Genomic DNA, 27,933 nt, shown 5'->3' on the forward strand with positions numbered 1-27,933 from the left:
ATCCATTCAAGCTTATTTTGCGTAAAATTTGATAAGATATGAGCGGAACGTGGCCACATTCAAGCAAAAGTCTCACTTCTGATGTGATTGTTCATTTGATTTAAGGTGATAATCAGCCAAATGCGTGCACGCTGGTGCGATCAGCTGATTCAGAAACCTGCGGCTGGTTCTTTTCATCAAAACGGCAGCCACTGTTCTCGTACCTCCATCAATCCTCGAACAAGTGCTTTTTTGCCTTGCATGGAAATGAGGCACGGACATTTTGTTCAAGCAACAATCACGTCCCCTTCTCTCATTTTTCTGCTTAATGTTTACAATGGCCACCGTAATTAGGTTTAGCAAGCCGCGCAGCGGTTCGATGTGGCGGTTACATGCTGTAAGTGCCTAATAATTAGACTCTGTGTGAAGACGAGCCCGACGACTCTGCGAACAAGTGTAAATATAGACCTATAAATGAAAAGCTTGAAGCTCATATTTGCAAACTGCTGGTGCAGCCATCTGTGCGTCCGTGTTCCGTCAACTGAATCGGAAAAGAACATGAGAAACCTATCTGAGACAGGTACACTCAGATAAGAGAAAAAAATATAGTGATCATTCAGTAATAAGCAATAAATGACATGCTGGTGGGATGCACATTCATAGATTCCCACTGATAACACATATTTTTTCCATGAAACACACATATTCTTTACGGTTTGCATATTTTCTGTCTCTTCTTTAAATAAACAGCAGAGATAACGAATATTACTAACACTGCGATGGTAACAGGCAATAGAAAAGAGAAGAAGTACTTCTAGTAAGTATTCAGATGTGCTAAGAATAGCATCGATTCAGAAAAAGATGTAAAAATAGCACGTGAGAAACATTGATTTTTTTTTTTTTTTACTTCTCACCATTGTTTTGCAGCAGTCTACTCATAACATCAATATGATGACATTAATAGCTTTTTTTTTTTTTTTTCAGATGTCGACGGTCATTGGTCCAGCATGCTCTGATCCTAACAGTGACACTCTTCTCCTTGGAAAACTCACACATGTGGCATAACGCTGATGAATCCGCGGGGATCCGGCTACTGTATACGGCAACCGGCGAGGTAACAGCTCACACACGATGCCGCTGAAGAGCCTGTGATATGTTTGGAGGAACAGCACACCGACAGAGGAGAATACACAGTTTCACTACGGCAACGACGAAATCAGACTCCAGAGGACAAACCGCTCAACGGGGACGAGTTACAGCCACACTTAGCATAGTATCATATGGGACTGAGGAGCGTGTCCCGGACGCCCGGCCTCAGACGCTGTTCGGGTTGTAACACAGCATGTTCAGTTGCAGGTTTTCATCCCAGTGTCTGAGAATGATGAAGAGCTGATTGGCGGCGGCCTTGACGGAGGCTAAGTCCCGGCCCTCCGGGATGTCCTGCGCGCTCAGCCACATGCTGGCCTTCGCGGCGACCAGTTCCCACTCGGTGAAATAGCTGGCGGAGCTGTGCTCCAGCCAGGCCAGGGCCACAGCTGTGGCCCACAGCATGCTCTCTGGATCCAGCATCCTTTTCAGCGCGCCGCCGGGCGACGCCGAACCGGAGCTCCCCGAGCCGGAGCTGCGCGCGCCGTCGCCCTGGGAGTGCGGAGACTGCGGCGGCGGCTCGGACCCGGCGGACGGACTGGCCGACGAGGAGGGGCCGGCGTCCGTCCAGGCATTCCTGGACTGGTGAGAAGGGCTCGCGGTGTGCTCTGCGGCCTGATGGCACGTTTCCGTCTCGAACGGCGATCTGGACCCGTCGTCGGCGCTGTCGGCGCGGCGGCTGCCGGAGTGGGACAGGTGGCCCAGGCTTGTGCGGTGGCTGGTGAAGGGGGACGTCCACTTCAGCTTGTCCATGGGCACGTTGATGGCATCGCACAGGGCCGCATCGAGAGGAAACGCACCACACGCCAGCTGCAACAAAACCTACACAGAAAGAAACAATTCCAGTTTGTCACTTCATTGATAGTCAACAAATCTGCAGACTAAAATCTCTTCAGCACCTTCTTGAATCTTTGCCACAAACAGTTGAGAGTTTTAAACACAAAACAGGAACCGACCCAATACTAGAAAAGTGTAGAAATCCAAGATTTTTAAGAAAAGAAATAGGAGGAACAAGGGAAACAATCGGTGAGCAGAAGAATGTGACAGATCTGAAGTGAATACAGTGGCTTTAGCCTCAGCTGCTGGAAGTTTAACACCAACAACAGGCTGACTGGAAGAAGTGAGGAAGTACTTTTAATGACCGGAGGAACATGTTGCTGCACCGTTGCTACATATTTTAACAACACCCGTCCTTTGCGGCACCAATCAGTCGCTCACTACGAGCCGCCATCGACAGATTCCAGGTTGTCAAGAGACAGGGAAAGGCATTTCGTGGGCAGATGTTCAACACATCTTCTATTCTGCAGCTATTCGTTTCAAACACAGACTTCTTTCTCAATAAATCCGGACAGCAATGAATAATGCATGTGACGTGTGCTGCATAATTAGAGCCTCCTTCAATGTCTTGGTTCAAGGAGAGCCTTGAAAGCAAAAGGGAGGATTCATTACAACTCAATCCTCGAACAGGTTTAGATAATAAACTGTCAAATAATTAATTTTCCAAACAAATTGTATCCCATGTTCATTATTTAATCTCTGCATTACTTATATCTTTTTCTCCATTGACATTTTTCTCAAACACACCCAAATCTGTGTTTTGCCCCTCGAGGCAGAACTACAGCCGGTGAGACGGCGTCCACGGACAGCATGCAGGCTGACGTTGCATTCACATGAGTATAGATCTGCAACCCACCAGAGGAATGTAGTCTTTGTTCTCATTGTCACTCTCTCCCAGCGAATCACCGGACTTGCTGTGCGATCGACACATGAAGCCTTTGGCAGCTCGAGTCAGAAGACGAGTCCTGCTGAGGGCCAGCCTGAAAGATGAGTGGAGGTGGATGCAGGCGCACAACATGTCATTTTCAGATCACAATTAGGAGTCAGTGTGACATTTCTATCAGGACATAACAGCAGCTGTTTCTATTCCGAATTTTGTGCAATTACCTTGTAATTCCCTGTAATATTGACAAAAACGCCTTTACTGAAACTTGACATCTTTGTGAAATCCCTATAAAAATGCATTGGATATGCCATAAAATTAGGCATTATGGTCCAACAATAAATTTCAGATGGATTTACCATGAAATTTGGTGTAAATGTACCAATTTCCAGAGGATGAACTAAAACAACACACCGAATGATTTCCAACGGGACCATTATTTTGTGGAATGTCTGGAAATATTATGCATGTTTGCCACAAACTTTGTCATTAAGTTCATCAAAAACAACTTTAGTCATGACTTAATGTAGTAAAGCAGTGACTTTAATTTGGGAAATATTTGTTAAACTTGTATAAATAATACAGATTTTGACCGGTTATCACACAAGATCTCTGTTCATGTGACTGTAACTTTACTTTGTGAACTGCATGGAGACATTGGCTGGATTTACATTTTCACACTGATATGTACCTACACCTGAAACATCTGCTGTGTCTGAAGTGGTTATTGTACATCCTGCAGACTTTGCACTTAGAGCTGCTCCATCCTACCATTCCTTTTGCAACTGAACAACACTTGAACTTTTCCCTTTCATTCTTTTCTTTGCTATTTCCAGCTCCGTTGACATGCAAAGTCCTCCAGTAGAGAACATATGAAAAAAATGTGCCATTAGTCCTGTTTTTTCAAATCAATAAGACCCCTTCCCTTTTTTCAATCCCTTTTCCCTTTTTTACTTCCAACAGGCATCATTAACTGTATGAAGTACTTCTTTGTCCAGCGCAGAAGGATCTGGCTTTGTCTTGATGCATTAGCCTCAAGACAGCATGTTCAAAGAGTCAGAATCCGCTGACAGAAATAAAACATGAAGACTTTCAATGTATTCAAGCTCCTGCGAGGCGGCACAGAATAACAAAGTCCCTGTGATTCCTGAAGGACTAGCACCACAGCGACGGCATATTTATGCTAGCAGCCAGCCTCCAATCACCCACCTGGCAGAAAAAAGGCTCTCCACCGATTTCTGTGACTGGTCAGAGGTCACAGATGGACTCCTTTGGGAGACTTGGAGACAGGAAGGCAGAGACAGAAGCAGTGTTAGGCAAGAGAGAGAGGAAGCGGCGGCGGCTGGCTGTCACTTCGCTATTCAATTCCTCACAGACCTGCCGCCACATATTGAGGAGGTGAAACACCCGCTGACGTGTAACAGTGACAGCAGAAGACATATAACCCCACAGCCTTGGCCTCTCTGCAGCTGAATCCCCTTCCTGTTTGCTGCTACACTTCAGCCTGAACTTCTGCCATCACTTATAGAAATAGAGACTAAAATGCGAATAATCTCATGTTTCACATTCGGGACATCAAAGCTGGGTTGGGGCAAAAAAAAACACAGCCGACAGCTCTAAAGTTAATTCCGAAGGCTGTGGAGGAAAATGCAACAGATTTCCTGGCGGACGGAGGAACACTCACCCTCCGCAAAGGTGCATTTCTCCCAGCCGGAGGAGGAGGGGGTGCTGCACGGAGAAACACCATCGTCTCCGTCTGGGGAAACCATCAAAGATTTCAAATTACCTCAAGTTGTTGTTTCTTTTATCCCCAGAGCTCACATGACATTTTCTATTAAAAAACAACAACACCAGGGACGTCTGCTGGAACTCGTGTGCACCCCGGCCCACCGGGCGTCTTCTTTGGTATCTAGCAGATGCTGGCTCGTCGTTCCTGTCTCAGCTCCTGCTGTTGCTATGCCAGCACTGAAAACCAGTTTAAAATGTTGCGACCTTTTGCAGAAGTATTTTTAAAGTAAAACAGTCCACTCCTTGCTGAAAGCGGAGTGTCTTGCAGCTCCTGCGGGTGATGACGCTCGACCACAACCGCTCCACGTAAACAAACCACAGGCTTGAATGAAGAAGAATATATGAATACATCCATCCAGCATGTTTTTTTTTTTTTACTGGATGGAACTTCTTTCTGAGCTTACTGTTGGGCACCGTGACGTCTTCAGCTTCCTCCGACATGCCGCCAGACTGAGAGCGGCCCAGTCCGATGGAGTAACCTCTGTTCTTCCTGCTCCCCGAACGAGACCTGGAGTGCGATCCTCTCTTCAGACCTTCAACTGAGACAAAAAAAAGACCAATATTTGTTCTGCTTTGCGCCTCTGTTTTACACCTGAGAAGTGATTCTAATTTGAAAAAAAAAAACAAAAAACAAAAAAACCACTAATCCAGAGTTCGAACAAAAAGTTTTTGACATTAACTGCTCCGTGGAGACGACTGAGATCTCCTCAGCAGTCTAAACTTTCACATCAACAGTGGCAGCTGTCATAACTTCCAGGGTTTCAGTGTCTTGCCTGAGGACACACTGACAAGGCGATCTAGCTCCGCCGATGCATTGTCTCACAGCAAGTGCTGAATTTTGCTTGAGTGTGAGACTTCCGAACATTTTTCACTATGCAAGATAGAACAGCTGTCAGTAATAAAAAGCAAAACACTACTTTTACCAGTTAAATGCCTTTAATTTGCATTATTTGCAAGTCTTAAACAGTCTACAAACTGTAACTCTCGCTCTAAGGATTTTATATTACGTTCTATTTATTTTAAATTGGTGCAAAAGCAGCAAATTTTAACATCTTAAAAGCACAAATCAGAATTGGACCTTTTCTTTTTACAACTTTCAAATTCTTACCTTGTTCATAATTAAAACAGATAAAGATACTGTTCTAAAATTCAGTTGTTTTTTTGCAGCAGCAGCAGTATAATGTGATGGCCGTCATCTCAACTAAATCTATCTTATATTTGCCAGCAATCACAAGTAGCTCCAGTTTGCTTACACTGTGAGGAGAGCAAAAAAAAAAAAAAACCAAGAAAATAAAGTTCAGGAAAAAAAACAAACTTCTTGACATTTGAGGTTTTTCCACTTACCGGGGTTTATGTATTCAATACATGTCTGCAAATACTCGTTAGTGTCAAGGTCAATGGGAACAAACGCCGTGTATTTGCTCAGAATATTGCAGGCTTTGCTGGTGTGAATCGCATATAACTGGTACTTCCTGCCAGATCCTGAGAATCACAGGAGGGATAAAAGCAGGGTTATGATGCAAACTGCAGACATGCATAGCAATAACTTGACTGCATAATATTCAGTGATGTAACTCCAAATATTCCTCATTCATGCATCAATCATCACATCAACAGTAAATGTGCTCATTTTCTGAATTAAAACAGGTATTTTCACTAAATCCAAAGGGTCCAATTAACAAGGGCTCAAACTCTCAATTAGCAACATGTGGATTCATTCTGGTCTTAATTTCTGTAAATGTAGCCCACTGCTGCATTTCCCAAATCTCTGAATATAATGAAAAGTTCATGATGACAATATCTTGGCTCAAACAGTGAAGTGAAAACTCAAACCGTTAAATCTCTGTCCGGCTCACCGTGCTCGATCTCGCACTCCTTCTCGGCCATGTGCTCGAAGTCCTGTATGATGGAGCGTCCGGCCAGGTGGTGGAAGGTCTCGTTCCAGAGCTCCTCGTGAACTTTCTCCTCCTTTTCCCGGCCGTTCAGAAAGGGCTCGACGTCGAACGCCACCTCCCACTTCATGGGCTTCCCGCACAGCAGGCCGCTCACCACCGCCTTGCAGTCGACTCTGTGCTGATTGCTGGAGGCCGAGTCTGACGTTTGAAGCTCCTGGGGGGTTTCTGCTTGACATAGCTGGTGTGCGTAACCGTCTGTAAATATCACAGGTGGGGGAAGATTTGTGATGGTGCACTCAGGCACCCCACTCTGAGTTTATATGGATTTCTCTTAAGGTTTCTGCAAGGCTGGAAAACAATTTGGGTTAAATTATTCCTGCTGGAACGGAACTCTATTAGCTGTTTTCTAAAATACTGTCACTTCAGTCACTGTGGGATTTTGTGCTTTGTCCACAGTTCATCATGTTATGAAATGCTGAAATTTCAATACTATCAATACATTTTACTATGCCAGTTATAGTTAGTTAGTGTCCTCACCTGTGTCTCCAACGCTGCCAACAGACGGGCTTTCTGTGGACGTGGATCTGGATCCATCGTCGCCGGCAGTGCTGCGCGCCGCGTCGCAGGGCGCTGGGTTTTCCCGCGGCTGGGGATGGAAGTGATGGTCCGGGTCGGCCTCCTGCTGCAGGAGCAGCTCCTGCTGAGGGAGCGATCGGTGACAGCTGGCCGATCGCCCTCTGGAGGAGGCGGCGCACAGGCTCGCCAGCTGCGGCTGGAAACCAAGAGGAAAAGTCTGCTTTAACACCAAATATTCTTCTGTTGTCATGGATTTCAGTACGATACGAGTTCTCTGATTGTAATTGTGGTTATTTCTGTCCTCGCCAAGGCTCAGATTTCATGGTACTTCGGAGTGATTAGTGACATGAGGACTATGCAAATCAAGCGATTTCTTGCACCCATGGATGACACTAACAATTCACTTTGATTTTCACCTGGGGAGAGCCGTTTCCCCATTAAGGGAATGTTTATATCATAATAAAACAAAGAAAAATATTAATCGCATATTTCATAAAGCCCACGGTGATGGATGCAGATCTCTTACTTGTATCAGAAAACCAATATTCAGAGATGTCAGAACAAAAAAGAAGTGCACTGTTTCGAACTGAATAGCCTGGTTAAAGCCTTTGGGGTGCCATGATGTACATATACTAAGGTGAGCTCTTAAATCAAAAAATGCTGTATTCCCTCATTTAATTAGGCTGTAATAAATCCTCAGCTGCATTTTTCAAGAGAAGCAATCATTTCTTGCCAGTCGAGTGAATCTGTTCAGTTATACTAACATGCTCTCAGAGTAATCTTCACACTTAATTGCCATTCATAAATGTTGCCCTTCATTACTGAGGAGGGCGCATTACTGTCTTCTTGATTACACTCCGGTCCAGACAGAGGTCAGATGATTGTTTAGTTTCGACTCAGTCTAAATGCAAATATTTTTTGGATTGTATTTTCAATCACGTGTTTCCATTGAATCTGTGTGTGGAGTCGGACCTGGTAGTCGGTCTTCCACTGAGCCTCGTGTTCGGGGCTCATCTGGCCGATCAGCTCCTGGACCTTGGCTCTCCTCAGTGGATTCTTGGGCGCCACAGAGCTGGGGTCACTGGGAGTGTAGACCTTCTTGGCCGGGTTGTATTCGGTTATCTGGTTGGTGCTGTATGCACGTCTTCTGGGCGATGTCTTATCTAAACCTCATGTTTTATGGAAAAGATAAACAGAGTATTAGACTATGACCATTTTTTACATTGCAACGAAGGAAGTCTTCTCATTCATGGAGCCTACAGTCATTTGTAAGAAACAGGAGGTTAAGCAAAGCCAGTGGGTAAAATGAGCCCGACACTCCACCAGAATACCCACACAGAGAGGAAGAAACATGAGACACACGTTCATTTGATGTGATTATAGTCACTAACCTTTTTAAGTGATCTTATATATTTGCAATCACGTGCATTTATGAGTGAATGGGAAATGTGCTAAATTACATCTGAATGCTGTCAAACGTGATAAACGGAAATGAGACGTTCTGAAGGAAATGGGAAATCTCACAAAACAACACTATTCATCCTCTACATGACAGACAGTGTTTCCTAATGATGAGTTTTGTAAAACACCAACACATTTTGTAAGTAAAATACTTCATTCATGTTGTTGGCTCACTATAAAAACAACTGTAACTCATAATCATGTGTGTCAGAGTGATTTCCCAGTGTGTGTGAAGTCTGTAAATAATATCAGCCTGTCAAGCGCTGTGTCTTCCTCCTGTTGGGTTCTAATGATGGTGACAGGATTGTTTATAATCTATCTGCAGATTTTTGATGGGCTGACCAGATGGCTCATTGTCGCCGTCATGTGAACACTCCCAGTTTGAAGCGTCCTGAATTCCCGACTAAATGAACACACTTCCATGTTGATCTAAGCCAATTTAAGCTCCAAATCAAGACCTACATGCAAACACCAGCCATCGAGTCGAACAGTTTTGTCACATTGGAGGATGGTGGGTATAAATGTGCCGGTAACTCTGGAACAAATTAAGCTCCATTTAGCTCCTCACATTTAATCACACGTAATGTAAAGAGCAACCTTGATGATGTTCAAAAGCATTACATGTGCTAATTGTTGGAGATTTCATTATTAAACTGCCATCTGTGATGAAGCAGAATGACTCATAGAAGCTAATTATGTATGAACAGGTTTATTAATCTGTATGTCAGTCTGAATGGAGTTAATCTGACTGAGATGAAATCCACATATGAACAGCGTTTTGTCCATCCTGGTCCAAGGAGACTGTTATTACTATGATTTTATTTCAGTGATCAGCCAGTTTTGAAGTCACTGAGGCTTTATTCATGAGCTGGCCCTCTCACCCATGGCGTCGTGCTCTGTGGCGAGGGGGCTGCAGTCTGTCATGGAGTCCTGGCAGGAGTCGCTCTGTGCCTCAGAAGAGGCCTCCTTATGGGAGCCCTGACCGTCCACACCTGCCTTCACCGGATCCTCTTCCTGGGAGTGATAAAACACCGAGCTGGCCGACTCGATGGAGCGCATCATGCTGTATCGCCTCCTCTTGTCCTGTTGAGAGGTCGGGCAGGTGACACAACTGCTTCAAGGACAACTCATGAGAAAAAGCCAACATCAAATAAAACCACACGGGGCCGCCGGACTGTGGCTTTGTGAAGTGGTTAAAACACAAAAACTCATCATGCGTGCGGGCGTCTCACAGATTTGGGGTTGGCGTGGTAACGGGTGGTGTCACAAACCACGCTGTAACCAATCAGACTGTCCCCTGGAAACAGGAAGGTGTTGCCCACTGGGGAGAGCAGCACTTCTTTGGTCTCAGGAAAGAGCCACTCGATAGAAATGTCACTGAGGACCGGAGCCATGGTTTTTTTCAGGGACTTTATCATCTGTGGGGAAAAAAAATAAACCAAAGAAAAAAAAACGTCAACTTAAATGAAAAACATAAATTGACTGGCATATTTTGAGATATGACTGTATAATTGGTATCAGTGACAGACAGAGTGTTTTGAAGCCTGTGCATAATGGCTCTCCAGTGGTTTTGTGAATAGCTGCCAGCTGCTAGGAAATGGGTACCTTGGGCTGCAGTCTCTCGCCGTCAGCCAGAAACTCGGCCGTTCCTTTGGAAACTGTTGCCAATCCCTGCACCAGCCTCCGGCAGGCACTCTGACCGATGCCGAACGTAAAGCATCTGCACGAAGACATGAAACGCTGCGTCTCCGTGGACAGATCGAGAGATTCACAAGCAAAACAACAGGTGCCGTCTCAGAAGGTGTGCACATTTTGCAGACAGCCCGAGAGAAGAAAGACGGCGAGGCGGCTTGAGAGAAGCCAATCAATTTTAATGATGAGAATTTAATGATGAAAAGCAGCGTGGCCGCTGATAGTCAGACTACAGATATTTCAACCAGATCTGGAGGATTTCATTTCTCCAGATTCGTCCCTGTGCTTTAAAAAATAGAAACATTACCATACCCTATTGTCAGTGTAGTATTTCTTAAATTACTTGAAATAAAAAGTAATGACATACTAAGCGGTCATATAATATTCCTTCTGCATTTCCCCTGTTTTTCCCGATTAATATCATTGGAAACAGTTAAATATCAATGCTTCAACATTGAAGATACTATTTCAATGCCTTTGTGTTTTGAAGCTCTGGCTTCAGTGAAGCATGACTTCCTCAAAGTGCATTTAACTGTAAATAAAAAATAATCTGCTTGCTAAAAAAAAAGGTGATGGATGCGTCCTTTTTCCAAATATATGCCTAATGCTTGCCGTAAGTCAGATTCAAGGTTAATTTTTGTAAACAATGCGTGATGTTGGAATACAGTGGTAATTAATGGCGCGTATCCAATATTTTACTGAAAGCTAATCGGAAATGTTTTAGATTTAAAGACATTTTTATGGTGCAAACTGCAAATTGGAGAGAATATACTTAATGAATCCTTCTAGATTCTCCACGGACAATACCATCTTAATAGAACATTAAAATATCAAATAACACAGAATAAACAGCGTGATGCTTTTCAACAGATCTTCACTGATATGAATGGCGTACGAGGGTGCTTTGACATTAGAGCCTGACTCAATTTCCAATTATCTCAATGAGCGTCTTAATTGTCGCTCTTAATGAAGATGTCTTAATGTGCACATAGCTGGCGCATTAGCCGAGCTGTCGGCACTTTGTGGGTCAGCGAATGATTCACTCATCGGTTCGGCTCAAGTTACATCAATTAGAGAGGGAAAATGCTGTCGTTTGGATATCAGCAGTGAACAAACGATAATGAGAGGAAGTGCGAACAAAACAGCCGCAAAAAGGCAGGGGGCAGTGCTTGGACTCCCACTGTAAACAAGAGTTCAGTGAAATAGTAAGTAGCAAAAATTGTGATGTTTTGTGTTCATTTTTTAATCATAATAATTTAAAAAAAATCAGTTGCTAACTCATTACTGCCAAAATTGTAGACTTTAGATTTTTAACATGCTATTCTCAATAATATCGTCAACCTGCTTGAATATAAAAGAAAAAGTGCGTAATCATCCGTTGGTTTTTCTTTTTGACCATCCTGATTTTAAACCTGTTGCGATAATGACCGAAGGAGTGCTTGTGCCTTGTGTCCCTGATGCAGTCATCTGGGGGAGGTCATCCATTAACAGGGAAAGACAAAAGTCAATTATTTCCAGAGTGACTCAGGACAGGGATTCACAGTTTGAGACTTTAATGGGTCTGGCGAAATAAAAACGATTTCCCGGTGTACTGCAGAGCTCTGTGGAGCCACCGGCGCTCTCCTCTCTTTTGACAGCTGGCGTTCAAATGTAGCTGGCAGCTCCCTTATTTCCTTCCAGCTTCAACACCGATGCGCCGTTTCTTTAATCTCAAATCCGGGGACTGCCTGATGGACTCTTTGTCTTGATATACAATGCTTAATCAATACAGCATAAGCTGCTCCCTGATTTCATTTTGAGGGGATTACAGCTCCATAACCAGGTGTTACATTTAATCCCCACAACAAACCCGAGATGTGATTTCTGGATTCGTTATTTGCATAATGAATGTAAACAGAGGATGATCCAGTTATTTGTTTTGACAGAGCATACAGTATCTTCTCTGTCACTGCAGCACGTGCTTCTCCGTGTTTCAGCTTCTCTCCATTCGGCGCACAACAAATTGATCATTGCATAACAGAGGCTGGAGCAACTTTCACGACAATACAGTAGAGCGCCATTCTCCACGACAATGTCGCACGCTGTTATCGATCTGGTTTCCTGAGAGGAGTGTGAGAAAGGGAGCACTTGCCTGATGTAGCGTGCGTGGCTGCGCACCAGCTCGATAACTTTTCCCGTGTTGCTGACGGCGCCGTCTGTGAGCAGGAAGAGGAGGCGGGGGTGGCCGCTGAACATGGGCTGCCTCAGGATCCAGGTGAGAGGGGTCAGGATGTTGGTGCCCCCCATGTCGGCCCTGATCTTCCGGACATGCTCACAGGCCAAGGCCAGGGCGTCCTGGACCGTGAGGGGGAAAAGAAACAGATGAGTGGTTGTGTTTGAAAACAGGCCTGATTATCCTGGCCTCATCCGTTTCTTCTGTTAAGACCCTTTTGCGAATCCTGCTCTCTTTCTTCCTTCATTTCCACTTTCCGGATTAACTTGGATTCATCTTCATTAATTTCGCTGCTGTTTATTTCCATATCGGTTCTCAATTCTGCACCCTATCATGTTGCTTCATTTTACGTCTTTTCATTCCATTACTGAGACACGCTTGACTGAAGGGAAATTATCAGTGGTGTTACATTGCTGTTCGGCAGGAGGGGGGTGTGAATATGAGGAAACTTGCTGCATTAATTATGAAGTCTTTCTCCCATAATAACAGCTGGTGACATTAAACTGAGGTGTCTGGATTCTGTAGAATAGGGGTGTGATTTAAGAGTGTTCATATGAGCTGCCTGTTGAAGAACAATTTCATGTATAAAAATAAAAAGGTCACTACAGTTTTAAAGATCACATAATTAACAGTTTTTCTAACTTAGAGCGGCGTGAACTGAAGCTAGTTTCGGCTGACGAGGAGCAAAAAGGCAAGAAACACCCTGGAGATGTCAACATTCCATCACAGAGAAACACATTAAAGCAAATCAGTGTCACTGGTTCACCTGATATGAATGTTTTTGTAGAAGGAAACTGGTGTACACTGAGAGAGCGAGCACAGGGAGAACATGCAAACTCTCACAGAATGACCATTGTTACACTATCATGTTCCTCCACTCTCTTTATATATAAAGAAAACTTCAACTAACTTTATAAAAGGTGTATCACAGTGGGATGACAAGTTGTCATCTACACCGTTTGTGCTCCGTAACATTAAAAACGACAAAATGAAATAGATTTCACTTCTATGGAGCCTTTTTTTTTTTTACAGGAAGGGCTTTACAATATCTGTTAAAAACTGATGAATACACACACACGATGGGGATCAAACCTACAACCTTGTGATCAAAAACAAGCTGTGACACTGTGTTGAACTGTCCTTTCTAATAACTTGCATGTCAGTTTCGACCATTTCTGAGTTTCTATCATGTTATTTCAGAGTATTATTGTATTACTCTCTTGACAGAGGCCTGAATCAGACGGATGTCTCAGTGTCAGGGTCACCGGGAGCTTTTAGATTTGCTCAAGGACGGCGCGCTCCTTTACGAATCCCTGGAAAAGGCAGAATCAAAACCTGTGCATAATCGGCAGACGCGCCAAGGATGAATCTTTCAGAGACTTAATAAACAGATCATGACCCGATTGATGCGGCGTGGTACCGTGTCTGCACCAGCGTTTTTCACACTAGCGTGCCGTGAGAGATGATCCAATCTCCCTTATTGATCTAAAAACTTTTTCTTTCCATAAATGAATTGATTTTTTTCTACGAATAATAGGGCACTGTCAGTGTCTGTGCTGTGTTGTGACGGGCAGATTAATCATGTAAAGGCTGAATTATGCTTTCCACACAGATGGGACAGGAGGAAATGAGAGGCACGAAATCCGCATGTAAAATCTCCCAAGGATAACGATTGTGTAAATGGCCAGGTCATGAATATGGTTTTTGATAGGTATACCATATAAAACGACCTTTCTCACCTTTTGCCACCTCTGAAATCAATACTCTACAGACTAGTGATATGCTTGTGGATTGTAAAGAATGAGGATGAGTTGCTTGTGTCTGCTCGATGCTAATGGCTTCACCTTTCTGCAGCTGTTCAATCTGATTAATTATGAATAATACATTAATAAGTTGTAACGGAGTGTGGCCTCACCTCCTCATAGTTCTGGCTGGTTGAGAACAGTGATTTGAACGTGGATCCGAAGCCAATCACGTTGAAAAGACAACCAGGCACCAAACTCTTCAGAAGAACGACCATGGCATCCTGGATGAAAAAAAAAAGAGACAGGGAGCGAAGACTTTTTTAAAGGATATGTTGAATAAAAGATGAAGCTCCTCTCTTAGGTGCGTAATGTCCTCTTAAATTCTTTGCAGAGATACAGCTGTGTCTACAAATGTCTAGACGGATGGCGCTCTCCATCAGCTGTCAGCGCTGAGCAGCAGATTTTCTCATGGAGAGGATTGAGCGCCGAGTGCCATCAGGCCGGACCATTTCATCCATCACTGCCTCCTCTGCAGCAGAGGGGTGGTTTTCCCAAAGAGGGCCACTTATAGAAAGCTCTACTCAGTTCAAAAAATAAAAGACAGTTCAAAAAGGACACAGCGGCTACACATTGTAGCATAAAACACCCATTCAGGTGAACTGACATGGAAGAAGACAATTACTGTGTAATAATCCAGAATATCTTTTGTTCCTGTTTCATCGAACTGGCCTTTAGGAATGTGGAAAATTAACATTTCTACTCTAGGATTTCAATGAAGAAATAATATTTTAGCTTTGGCCAAATTTTGCCTGTTGATGTCTACTGCATTGTCAAACGATTGGTGTTTTCATGCTCCTTCTAACATCTTTTTTTAAATCAAGAATTAAGCGACTGCCATTAATTTCCTATACCAGATGATCTGATCACCTGCTTGATAAATGTGTGCAAGAATTCTGGCCAGACTTGTTGAAATATCGGCGGCGAACGTCATTACGTCACCAGCAGGCTGACTCTGGCCTCCAGCCCAGACTGTGTAGTATCACCCACATCCAATAAAACCCAGAGTGTGAGTCACAAACGAACATCAGCCGGTGTATTATGAAAAGACGGGGTCAGAGCAGAGGCAGCCAAATAATGTGCAAACTTATAGTGAAGAAATACAAACACTGAATGCTTCTGAATGGACTGAAGGGGTATTGATGAAGCCTCGCTGATTAGAATCTTAAAGAAGGTCTAAAACCTAGCAACTGGAAGACATGAATGGAGACTCGCTTGTCTGATCAATAGCCTTGTGTTCTTCCCACAGTTGGTTCACCACATCCCTACAGACTTAGAGGCGGGAAAGCAATTATAGAACCTGTCATGACAAATCGTGAGTTTTATAGCAAAGAATCTCCATTAAAATCATAGATGTTCGGATGCGTTGAGTGCAAAGAGAACCAGTGGCACAACCAGCAATCTAAATGTAAATCAGTAGGTTTGTTTGAGATTAAAATACCTTCACACGGTTGATGTTGACCCCGCTCATGCTGCCGCTGCGGTCAATGAGGAATATGAATTCACCGTGAACCTTCCTCAGGTCGGAGCACACGGATTTGAGGTCAGGGCAGAAGTTCAGCATGACCACGGGATTGTGGAGGATGTCCTTATGGAGTCTCCGGTGAATTACACCTACCTATGAACGCGGAGGAGAGAAGCACGAAGGACAGGGAACAAAATAATTGGAAACACAATGTGCGCACACAGGCTCTAATTTAATACTTAAAGTTAAAAAAAAAAAAAAAAAAGGAGGCATGAAAGAGACAAGTGATCAGATCAATAGACAGGGCACATCAATTATCGTAGACGCGCAGGATGTGGAGGAAAATGTGCCGAGCCTCTGGAGTGTTTCCATGGCAACGCTTTTTTATGAGGTCTCTCTCTCTCTCTCTCTCTCTCTCTCTCGCTTTGTTCACTAAAATGCTGAACACATTCAACTTTTTCAAACACAGCAACTAAATATAGGTTAAAAACTTTATGCATAAGACACATTCGGCATCAGCTAAAAATAAGACCGCGGATGTTGAGCTGCTTGGAGACTTTTCGTGCCCTCAGCTGAATAACAGCTCTGTTAATTCTGTCTTTACACTTCTTGGCCGGTCTTTATTCCCTCTCTTATGTCTCCGAACCACTTAGAGGAAACCAGACCATCTCCTCTGACTGTGCTGTTCAGATTCTTGCCTTCTGCTCTCCATCTTCTGACGCTGCACTCACTGACAGTTTTTATAAGTCTCAGCCGCATTGATCACTATCACCTTAAAATTACCCACATAACTCCTCCTTCGTAGCTCAGTACTTTGACTGAGTTTTAAGCCACTTCTCTCCAGGTGATCGCTGTATCACTCCATTTTAAGAATGAGGTTTACCATTATTTGGATGTTGGGGAAACCTTTACTTATTCGTGGAAGGCAACCTGCATCAGACCAAGTTTGTTGGCATTTGAAAGACAAGACAAAGAAGAGCAGATCTCTCTCTTTAGCCTCACAGTCTGAATATCAGACGGCCTCACTTCTGTTTTCTGGAAGAAAAAAAGTCTCAAAATCAGACCAGTGCTTGTCATTTTGGGATTTCAGCTGGAATAACATAACAAACACAGCGTTCTCTAACATGAATCACCTGAGAGGAATCACAGCCTGTCTAGAGTTATTTTTTGCATCTCAATACAAAAGTTGTAAGATTTGATTACTCCATTTAGCACAATTTTAAATTGTTTAAAACAGAGTCAAAGTTAATTGTTTTCTTAAACACACTAATTAAAATGGAAGAAATGTCAGATTCAGTATATTATCGGGTCTAAATTATCAAACCATGATTAGTTGTACAGGTTTACCTCTCTCTTCTATTTGCAACAATGCTACATGGACCTTGCAGTACGACTCAGCGTCAACCGTTCGATATCATTCAGTCACAGCACTGATCGGATTCAGGTCAACGTTAATAAAACGTGTATGTTTGTCTGTATTTAGATGTTAAAAAAAAAACAAATTATAAACGATTGTACATTCTTGTAAAACTTGCAGAGGTTTTAAGTGAGAACGAAAAACTAAATTACACCCCCCCCCAAAAAAAATACGGACTAACAACTGCTAATAGAGAAACTGCTCCAATCTTGTCTGAGGAACAAGTTCCTTTCGAGGAATTTTCCCATTGTGTGAGATTTTTGTATTAGGTTGCAGAGACATACACCAAAGCAATGAGACTATATAAATGCATGCTCACACAGAGTGTTTGTCGCTGAGCATTTTCAGGTCATACATTGTGTTATTGTGTGTATTTTCTCCTCTCGGCGGACGGCTCTCGTCCTACAGATTGAGACATGATGCCGGCGTCAGACACTCACTTTCCTCTCATTGCTGGAGTCCTTCTTGGTGGCCTTGATGAAATCGTTGCGCCCGTGCAGGTACTCGTCGTACTCTTCCTGCGTCATGTCGCCGTTCTCCACGAGCACATGGGGCAGGTGCGGCTCTGAAGTGGCACAGTCAGTCGGGGCAGAGACATTAATGTACATGTAGCACAGATTATAAAGCTCTTAGGCACTGTCTGAAACTAACAGCCTCACCGCGGAGGGGAGTGTGGCGATCTGAAAGAGCTGAATTATCCTCAAATCGATGTTGGAATTAGTGTTTGATTGCGCATGAAGATGCCGTCTCACAGACAGGCTTTAAAATAACTAAAAGATCTGTGGAGGCTGAGTGATTTCCAGAGATTTGGGCTGTTATTTTTTATTAAATGCAGGGTCTTTGAAGGTCTCAGAGTGAGATTAAAATAATATTGATTTCCATTTTTTCCAAAAATGCCTGAGAATTAATTACAGGCAATGATAAAATCACAGAGTAAAGCCTGTTGGGCTGATTTTATGCAAGTGGGACATTAAATTGTAAGACAGACTTTTTAAATTTGATTAAAAGGATGTTTCTGTTTAATAAGCCGCATTCGTATTCATCCAACTACTTCTTGCTGCCTGTAGAGCTGTGACATTTATTTTCTAAGGGGGAGTGGAAAACTGACACTACTGATCAGGATCAAGACATAAGGTTGACTGAGTTCCGCTCAATATGAACACATCTGTCCTGCAGTTACATCTGCTCGTCCCGCTATGTCCCTGTGTCATCTTCAATTCTCCTTCACACTCGATTGTGTCCGCTGTGTCTTGTTAACGCCGCACTCCCGATGTGTAGGTGTGTGCCGTTCCGCAGCTTTATCGGCTGATCTCACGACGATGACCTTTGCCTTTCTTGTACCTTTCTTTAACACAGGAAAGATGGGTACAACTCCGCCTACATGCCTGAAGAACATCCAGGAAAGTTAAACTGGCATACTGTGTGGATAATGAGGATAGATTTTTACAGGTAGGGCTTTTGGGTCGTGCAATACCCAGGTTTACTCACAAGATATGCATAAAAATCTATTTTCTTGTCATCTTTTTTTTTTTGGTTTTCATTCATATCATTTGTAGTTTGATTGGTGTCGTTTTGTAGCAAGAATTCATTTGCGTAGTGGAGAGTATTAAAATGTCTTGGAAAATCTTAAATTGAACAAGATGAAGCTGTCAGAAACCCTGCAGCGACTCACAGCCATCAATCAACTGGGGTAATAAAGAAAAGGGGCTTTTCCTATTTTTCGCCATTAACTTTCTCCATCTTCGTGGTGGAAGCTGAGCAACCGTGCTGTCATTGAAGCTGCAGAAGCCGCAGCCGGAGCTGAATTAAATTGCCCGGCGCTGGCCGCAGGTCTGTTTGTTAACAAAACCTTCATAAGAAGCCATTTGGATCGGTGAAGCCGGGTTTCATTCCCGCCTCTGGGAAACAACTGGCCCACACACGCTGCAGGTCAAGTCAGCGTAATAGAGAGACGAGAGCACGAAGGGGGAAAAAAGAAAAAAAAGTAAAAATCTGACACCCACACAATGGAGACTGGCATGTCCCGCATTAATAACAGAGGACCTTTCTATCCTGATGAGACTCTCAGACACACCGAGCGAGACAGTGAATCACCTTTCCACCGGGCTGATTAGAGGGCAAAACATGCTCTGCCCCGACAGGGCCGATATAAACAATTTCAAATTATTCCACAAGAGAGCGGAGGAAAGACTAATTGCAGGGTTGTGCTGCCGTGAATGAGGTTTGAAGTTGTAGACCCACCGCTGGGATAAATGAGGATGTTGACGGGGTAGTCGTAAGTGTACTTGTCCGCCAGGGTGATGACAACGCTGGTGGCGGAGCGAGCCAGAGGGTCGGCGTCGGCTCGGATGGCGTGAGAAGGGCTCTCCACACCTACACAGAGATCAGCCACAGCAGATCAAAAGACGTGGCTCCGCCCCCGGCGATAAATCAGCCACTTTCTCTCACGCAGCACCCCAAGGAAACTGTTGAACACACACTGCACAACATACAGTGACTACAAAAATGATGTAGATGTTTGTTCATTTTCTGGGCTGCATGTTCTCCCTGTCCATGCGTGGGTTTTTCTGCAGGTATTTCAGCTTCCTCCTACAATCCAAAGCCGTGCGTCTTAGGTTGATTTACCACCAGTAAAATCTATTGATCATCCACCTCTGCTTTTACCATCCTGCAGTCATCCCAGACAAAACGGAGGAGCAAGGCGAGGTTCACACTGCACGGACAAGAGGTCAATTCATCACAGGGCGAAACCAGAGAAAGAGAACGCACCGGCACACAAACTGGCAATCTGGACTCACAACATAAACTAACAAGAATGTTTTCCAACTGTGGGAAGAAGAAACATTCTTCTGTGTGTTGACAGTGCCAATAATTGCACAACTGCACTGCATTCTTATGCAAGTCGTATCTGTTTAGTTTCTCTCTGGATGTACAGGGAAGCACTTGAACAGCAATAAGTTTAAAAAGTACTTTGCAGACTCTTTGATGCACTTGGAGACTTCTACTCAATTAAACAGTCGGCTCTTGAACGGAGTATTCTGGGGCTTTTTACGCCAGAACAAATTGGAAAATGGGTTGTTTGAGTCTTCCACACTTATAGATAATTGTTCTGTGAGAGGAAGAATTAATTAAATGTATTCGTCGAGATCTTGTCAAATTACTTTTCAATCCACCCAGCATCCAGAATTTACAGTTTGAGGGTTTTCAAGAGCTCTTTTTCACATGGTATGAGAATACCACAGTCACTTTAATAGCAAATAAAATACAAGAGCATGAATGTCAGAAGTTTAAATGAGACGATAAACAACTTCCTATATGTAGCTCCCTAATCTAAAAACTCAGATTTTAAATTGATGGATATGATAGTATCATAATAAATATGAACTTTTTGGCTCTGTTCATTCAAACATGATGTGCTGTAATTGTTTGTGAGACAACCCTGCATGGAAAGACATTTCAGAAGATATCAAATCGAAGCAAAACACTCAAAACTGCAACTAGTCACTTGTTTGTTTTTTTCACGTTACGACTCAACACAAGTTGGTGCAGATATAATTTTGGAGTGACGTTTACATTTCACTCACCAGCGAGTAGATAAGGAGCCCGAATCTCAAGCTGGAAGTTAAACTCATAGTCCATAGAGTTGATGGACTCGACCTCCAGCAGTGAAGCCAACCACAGCTGAGGGGAGCTGAGCGACTGATCGTGCAGATTTGAGCCATAGGTTTGTCTGTCCCGCCTAAAAGCATGAAGCCACAGCGAAAGCCACACACACACACACACACACACACACACACACACACACACACACACACACACACACACACACACACACAAAGAGCTTTTAAATTCATTTTGATGTTCATTTTGATGTAATTTTCACAATATATAAGTCTGCTATCTCTCTACCGTTCCGAGATTGTTTTTTTCCTTACGTTCTGGAGAAGTTTGGGGACAGGCCCTGCTCCTCGTTGATGCTCCTCTGCACCCGCGGCGTGCAAACCCGTGGCGACGAAACCCTGATGCCCCCGCTGGGCAGGGTGGAGAGCTCGGAGGAGGTGCTCACCAGAATGTGGACCGTCTCCATTGGAGGGATGATCCCCAGATTAACCACCAACACCGTCCTCTCAAAGTCTTCGTCCATCACGATGTGTCCTGTAACGCCAGATCAGCTCCGATCAGAGGAGTGAACCACTCAGTCACAAGCAGAGCAAATCTTTCCGAAGCTTTTTCACTTTGCTTTTCCTTCCTCCAGCCCTAATTTAATCCTGTCTAAATAAATATATTGCTTATTTTTGGGGGGAAAATCATATCTCTGACTCTGACACTCCAGTCTGTGCAAAAATTACTGTATCTCTAATAATAGATTTTTAACTAACAGATGACTGTGCCTTAAAATACTGAGGATTATCAGTCAAGTCTTTTAGGACTTCTAGGATTGCTCTCAATAGCAATTACCAGGATGTTTTTTCTATTTCAATAAAATAAAAACCAAATCTCAAGCACTCCCACTCCACATTTTGTGTGCTAATCCTGTCAATTTGATGCAAATGTGCTTGATTTCCACAGGCAAACCAATGGCATGTAAAAGCGGGCTGCAGATTGCAAATACTGTAGACTGCAGGGTTTCAAAAAACGAATCATCTACGGCTCTGAATGAAAGAACCATGAATATTTCTAAAATAGGACCTTCATTGTCTCTCTACCTACAGAAAAAGCCAGCATCCCTGAAAAACAGCTGCAAACCTTCACTTAGATAATCGTTTCGGTCAAATGCAATTAGTAAAGTTGAGCAGAGCTCCATTATTATTTTACTTTAGCTCACGCATGTGTCCAGGAAGCCAACAAAGAGAAATTTTAGGTGTGTGTTTTTACAGGCATGGTAAAGAAAAGCAATGGGTGTGACGTTATAACGACTACATGTAGATTTCCTGAAGAGTCCAGGGCGTATTCTCTCATGGCTTGTGCCACCAAAGCAGCTTTTGAATAGCTTGATAAATCACGAAAGTATGGAAACACTCCACTGAGAGATGCTTTTTAAATGCATTACCTTAACAATTCCGCTTCTGCCATTAATAAGTCATAAAGTGGTTACTATGATGACATTAGTAAGACAGTTCCAATAACTTCATGTCTCAGTGGGCTTGTTACTTGTTGCTTTGATCATAATTAAAAACGGTTGAAGGGCTGCAGAGCTGATGTCTCTCTCTGTCTGTCTCCATAACCCAATTGTTGGTTTTAATAGTTTACCCAAGTCTGCATATAATGTACAGAATAATCAATAAAAAATATCAAATAATATTGAACAACAAATAAAACGATCAGGTCGGATATCTGTTGAAGCAAAGTACAAACTGTGAAAATGTTTTTAAATGAATAAAGCCGCTTAAAGACCCTGCAGTTCCTGATGCGTCAGCAACCTAAATAAAGGTAATGCTCCCTGTCTGTATGTTGTTTGTTCATCTCGGCTGTTTTGTTGCTTTAGATTCTTCTCGTTAGTTCTTAAACTGTTTCTTTCTCCTGCCAGCTGAGGTGAGCTCAGCAGAACTTTTTGAGTCAGACTGAGTGAAACCGTACTGACAGCTCAGCCGACATGAAACGGCCACACTGCAAACGAACAAAGACATGCACAATCATATGACATGTTTGAAAAACAAAACATAACAGTAGAACATGGAATAATCAGGGAGGCTGCATGTTCTCCCTGTGGGGGTGTCGGTTTTCTCCAAGTTTCTATTTTGAATTGAGACTGATTGGTGCATATAAAATGTTTCCAGGTGGCACACTGCCTTTGAGCATCCCTCATGCCTCAAAGCTGGGTAATGCAGTCGAGAGGATTCACACACACACGATCAACATGAAAAAAATAATCCACTACGGCAACATCACAGTTAATCTGGAAAAAACCGTATGCATTCTGATTCATTCCATCAAAAGAATTTCATTTTCTACTAACCCTGCTTTGCTCCCCACCAACAACAAACTGATACGTATTTCTGTCTTTGTATCTTCACTAGTCATTCTTTCAACGTTCCCTGGCAGGATTTCTTAATGCGGTCGAAACACGGAGGCTGAAAGAAGAAAAACGAGCCAGGCAGTAAAGTTGTCGCTTTGAAGCCAAATAACTTTAAGACCCTCAAATCGTCTGCAGAGCCGTAGAGGAGCTTTAGAGGAGCTGCAGCAGAGCGGTTTCATCACCACAGACACCTTCAAACAATCCACACAGAGTTCCTCGTCCAGACCTCTGCTGATGTAACAATATTGATTAAAGCTGCTTCGCGCTCACCGCTGCCGCTGTGAAGCACTCCGTTTGACGTGTTGCAGCAATCCAGATAACAGTCGTCGATCTTGGCCTTGTCTTTGATTTGCAGCGTTATGATCTGACTGGATATCATAGCCTCGAATCCGACAACGATGGAATTTTCCTCCAGTGGATAAATGAAGATCCCTAAAAAAGGCAGTGAGAGAGAGAAAAGTAAACAGGACGAAAAGGACATGAGCCAGAGGAGGCCAGCAGCCAATTACCCAAACTCTGTCAATAATAATGAATTTTACACCTGTGCTTTGCGCCGAGCGCTGTTGGTTTTAAATTGGTCGGAAACACTCGGCACTCACGCAACTCAAGTAAACAAATTAGTCTCACTCACCTTCGATTGCATGATCCTCAATATTTTCGTAAGTCATGGATGCGGTCAGAGCCAGAGTGTAACCCCTGACACAGGAAGTGATGTCAGAGACGCTGAGCGGCAGGGCGCTCCGGTTCTCCTTGTTAATGAGACCAGGCATGGTGCTGGCTTTGACTTTCTGCTTCAGAGAGAAAAGATACATCAACCATTTGTGTGAACACATGTCATCTTTCAGACTAAGAATGGCAAATAGAAGGAAATATTCAACAGATTTTTTTTTTTGGGGGGGGGGGTCTGCTAATTATTGGGATGTGAGTTTTTGCAGTATTTCTTATTTGTATAAGGTTTGAAATAACAACACCTTACGCTCCAAATTTTCAATTTACGCACTCTTCTTCATCGAGTTTGGAGAATTACATCTTTCTGTGAAAAACAAAACCACCAGAAACCCCCAGGATTTAACTGTAGCAATCATTATTGACACATTACTTGACGCAATTTTAATGTTTGGTTTTTTTTTTTTTTTTTTTTTTTTTTTTATGAAACTTAATGATTAGATATGCAGGTACACCTACACAAGATGGCTGATATTTATTAGCACAAATAGAGGAAATAATGTGAGAACTGGAAGAATAAGAAGCCACATTTTGAGCTCCTGCAGATCCTGTTATTAACTCGTGGCGATCACGACTATGAGTTACACCATGAGGCAAAATCCCACTGCTGTGAGAGCACAGGGTTTTGGAAGAGGGAGGCCTGTTTCCGCCACTCTTCAATGACTTTCCATTTTCACTTCAGAATGACTCTCCCTCCCTAAAAGTCGATCGCTGGACTGACCTCCTTATCAAGTATTAAAGGTGTTCGTGAAGTTTCCCATTAAGTTTTATCAAACTTCCCAAAACATCGTCAGTGTTAAAACAGACACCAAAAATGGATCTTTCAGTGTAATTTCCTTGTTCAGCTTTTGCTGTCTTCATGTCAACTTTATTAAAACAAGTCGCTGCCATCAAGTTTGATGTAATAGGAAATATGTTTTCATGAACAAATAAAATCTGTTACTGTTCATATTTGATATTTTCTCAACATGTTGCAGTGAATAAAACTCTTATTGGGTAATCTCTTGATTTCGGATAACATCAGACTCAGACTCAAATCACTCTGGACTGGTCTGAGTCCAGCTGCTGTAGGTTTACACTGCTGGGAGGTCTTCTCTGACATACTGAGATACTCTTCTATTTTCATTTTTCATATATTTACATCAGGACTGCATGTTATTGTTGAGTTTGCTTCTGCCTGAGGTTTTGTCCTGTTACAGAAAAAAGGAAGCAGAGAAGTAAAAACATCTCATTACCATGAAATCATAATTTATGATTGCTATGAGCTCCCTAATACTTCAGAGAAATGTCTTCAAGCACAAGAGATTTATTAGAAGTGATCATAGATTTATTGACATGAAGAGCTCAGAAATGCTTCTCTATTTTGACTAATTATATCCTGATCATTTGTCAGTGTCATTTGGATTAAATTTTATGTGGGAATAAATCTGTTTTAGAGAAGCTTTAGACATTAAGTCTGATTAAAAGTGTAATTTGTTTTCATTCTTTGAGTCAAACTTATCATCTCAGACCACTAATATTCTGTTTGACAGTCATGTAAACATGGTAGTGGTAATATCAATCCCTATATTAAACAGACTTCATCATTAAACATAGAAATCATATTTCATATTTCCATTTTTGGCATATATATCAGGTATTGGAACAATACAGTGATGTTGTGCATCCACAATTTATACACAGTTCTTTACTGACTACTGATATCTGGTAATCATATTGAATGAATGAATGAATGTATTTTTATTCAATTTAAACATGGTAACATTCATTTCTATCTAATTTTTTAAGGTTTGTAACGTAGTAATAACACTGTGCATGTCCACTGCATACATCCATTTTCACTAAGCAGTGAAGCATGTTCATTTTGTGCTTTCCTGCTCTACTTATTATGTATTGAGAACCTATATTAATATTGAACATCCCGGGTTTATACATATTCTTTCAGTATATGTGCATACCTGTTTGCATAAATATTTCTGCAATATTTGACACAGTGGATCTCCAGTGAAGGGGAACCTATTTTCCTTGCCCTTATTACTTTTGTAACCCAGGAATAACATCAAAAACTCAGCAGGATCTCATTAGAAATTCAAGAAATACAGCTGTAGCTGCTCCCCAGAAATAATACCTCAGTGTAGCGAGTGCTCCAATGTCAATAACTCTTATTGATGAGATGTAAAAACCAAGAAACATACGGCTGGTGTGAAAAACATGCTATGTGCATTCATGCAAAAGGTCACAGTCATAAAACAAAATTACAGCGGCATCAACATTAAAAGACACCGACAGCATGGCTGGAGAACGAACTGGCATTTAGTGTCAAATGAGGGGGGAAAAAAAGGTGACTAACCATGCAAAGGAAAGAACACAGCTAATTTAATGAGATATCTGACATAATTATATGTTGCCTCAGTGCTAAGTCTCATTGTTAATGCATGTTCCTCCAACAGCAATCTCGGTTATGAGCTGTCAAGGGTCTGCCTCTGCTGCATGTCCAGAGCCCCAGCAGCCTGATAGGGAGCGTGATGACGAAAGCAATAACCATAGAGACAGCTCTGCTTGCTTGGTTTGCTTCGCCTGCAGACTGACCAGTAACATCTCCAAAGTCTATCTGTGTTAGCGGGACTGATTACGCTGCCCTGTGCACACACACACACACACACACACACACACACACACACACACACGCCACAAGAGTTAAAATCACGTCTAAACAACAACAACAAAAAAAAAAACGAACTTCACGTGCAACTTGCACTCTCTCCGGCCGGATGAGGACGTCCTCGCAATCAATAAGAAATTCAATCAATCTTCAGCTTTTAGGCAACGCATGGTTATTTATGGTGAGGAAAAGGTCATGCAGATGCAATTACAGCCTGTTTTATTGCTTGTCTCAACAGTGCCATCATGTGTCCGGCAAAATGCAGACCGAGAGGAAAACAAAATCATTTAGTTGTTTCTCTATAAAAAGAAACATTTAATGGAAGAAGGAAATCATGCACAGCTGCATTGGAAAGGAAAAAAAACAACAACAAAAAAACAAAAAAATATCCACTTGATGCCAGTAAAAAAGTACTAAAAAATACAGTCAAAGTACATGATTATAATCATAATTTCATAGTAAAATTATACATTTGTGTCACATAAAAGACTCTAAATATTTTAAAGTTAGCTTTAGCTTCAAAAGCCTCTCCTCTCAGAACGTTTTCTCTTTACAGCTCAGTTTGTTGTAATTACTGTTGTAAGAATAAAAAAAGTCAGAGTCCCAAAAGGCTTCTTCCCTGTTTTGCTCAGTCACATGAATCACGCTGCCACTCTCCGCGGTTTTGCTAAAAGACCACCAAAGCGTCAACTCTCAACATTTCCATCAGCGCTGCCACAGTGCTCTGAACTCATTAGTGTCAAAACGGAGAGCAGATGCTGTGATGCCCACCTGTTGAAGCACACTGGTGTGTGTGTGTGTGTGTGTGTGTGTGTGTGTGCTTGTTTACAGAGAAACCACAGATGCATCACCGGCAGTTTTAATCAACGTCTCACTGACTGACTTGATTTAAGAGAAATGCATCTAAAATATTGCAGATATTCAACAAAAAAGAGAGACTTAAGCAGGATTAAAATTCATCTGGTGTTGTCTCATTATCTTACCTTTCATTGGTGTCAGCTGGGTATGCAGCACAGATCTCTCTCTCTCTCTCGCTCTCTCTCTCTCTCTCTCTCTCTGTCAGAAGTCCACTTATCATGTAAGATATCCTCCTCCTGTCCAACCTCTCTCACCTCCCCTTTTTGTGTTCTGTCCCTCTGGCGCCGAGGCAATGGGAGTGCTGCCACAGGTGGCAGGGACTATACATGCGACGGCCGCGTCGTCAGCTGAGCGCACAAGTAAAGGCAGAGGGAAGCAGCTGCTGCAGCAGTTCAGTCAGACAAAGCAACATGTGGCTGCAAAAAAAAAAAAAAGAAAGAAAAATGTTTAATTTATTCTCCTGCTCTTGCTCCTTCTCCTCCTCCTCCTCCTGATCCTCCTCCTTCCCCCTCTCTCTC

At 42.7% G+C, this 27,933-nt stretch overlaps 1 protein-coding gene across 1 annotated transcript; it reads right to left on the minus strand.

The window, feature by feature from the left end:
- Positions 1-893: 893 nt before the first annotated feature.
- On the minus strand, positions 894-27,577 carry vwa5b1 (von Willebrand factor A domain containing 5B1). The gene is made up of 22 exons (XM_030119660.1): positions 27,541-27,577; positions 23,801-23,957; positions 23,440-23,601; positions 21,089-21,308; positions 20,738-20,892; positions 19,395-19,526; positions 17,594-17,718; positions 15,713-15,889; positions 14,385-14,495; positions 12,389-12,591; positions 10,171-10,285; positions 9,798-9,983; positions 9,447-9,648; positions 8,077-8,273; positions 7,066-7,300; positions 6,490-6,783; positions 5,978-6,115; positions 5,038-5,172; positions 4,530-4,601; positions 4,055-4,124; positions 2,819-2,942; positions 894-1,947 (listed from the first exon to the last, which is right to left on the minus strand). The coding sequence occupies exons 2-22, from the start codon at positions 23,937-23,939 to the stop codon at positions 1,294-1,296; spliced, it is 3,846 nt and encodes a 1,281-aa protein (XP_029975520.1). The 5' UTR covers positions 23,940-23,957; positions 27,541-27,577; the 3' UTR covers positions 894-1,293.
- Positions 27,578-27,933: the final 356 nt, after the last annotated feature.

The sequence above is a fragment of the Salarias fasciatus genome, chromosome 20 (genome assembly GCF_902148845.1).
Source record: "Salarias fasciatus chromosome 20, fSalaFa1.1, whole genome shotgun sequence".
NCBI classification, from domain to species: Eukaryota; Metazoa; Chordata; class Actinopteri; order Blenniiformes; family Blenniidae; genus Salarias; species Salarias fasciatus.

Excerpts from the sequence above, each read along its gene's own strand:
- vwa5b1 (XM_030119660.1), bottom strand. The coding sequence starts at position 23,939 with ATGCCTGGTCTCATTAACAAGGAGAACCGGAGCGCCCTGCCGCTCAGC. Across the intron at positions 15,890-17,593 it reads ACTCCAGCAATGAGAGGAAA|GTAGGTGTAATTCACCGGAG; the intron begins GTGAGTGTCTGA and ends CCGCGTTCATAG. Across the intron at positions 14,496-15,712 it reads TCAACATCAACCGTGTGAAG|GATGCCATGGTCGTTCTTCT; the intron begins GTATTTTAATCT and ends TTTTTCATCCAG.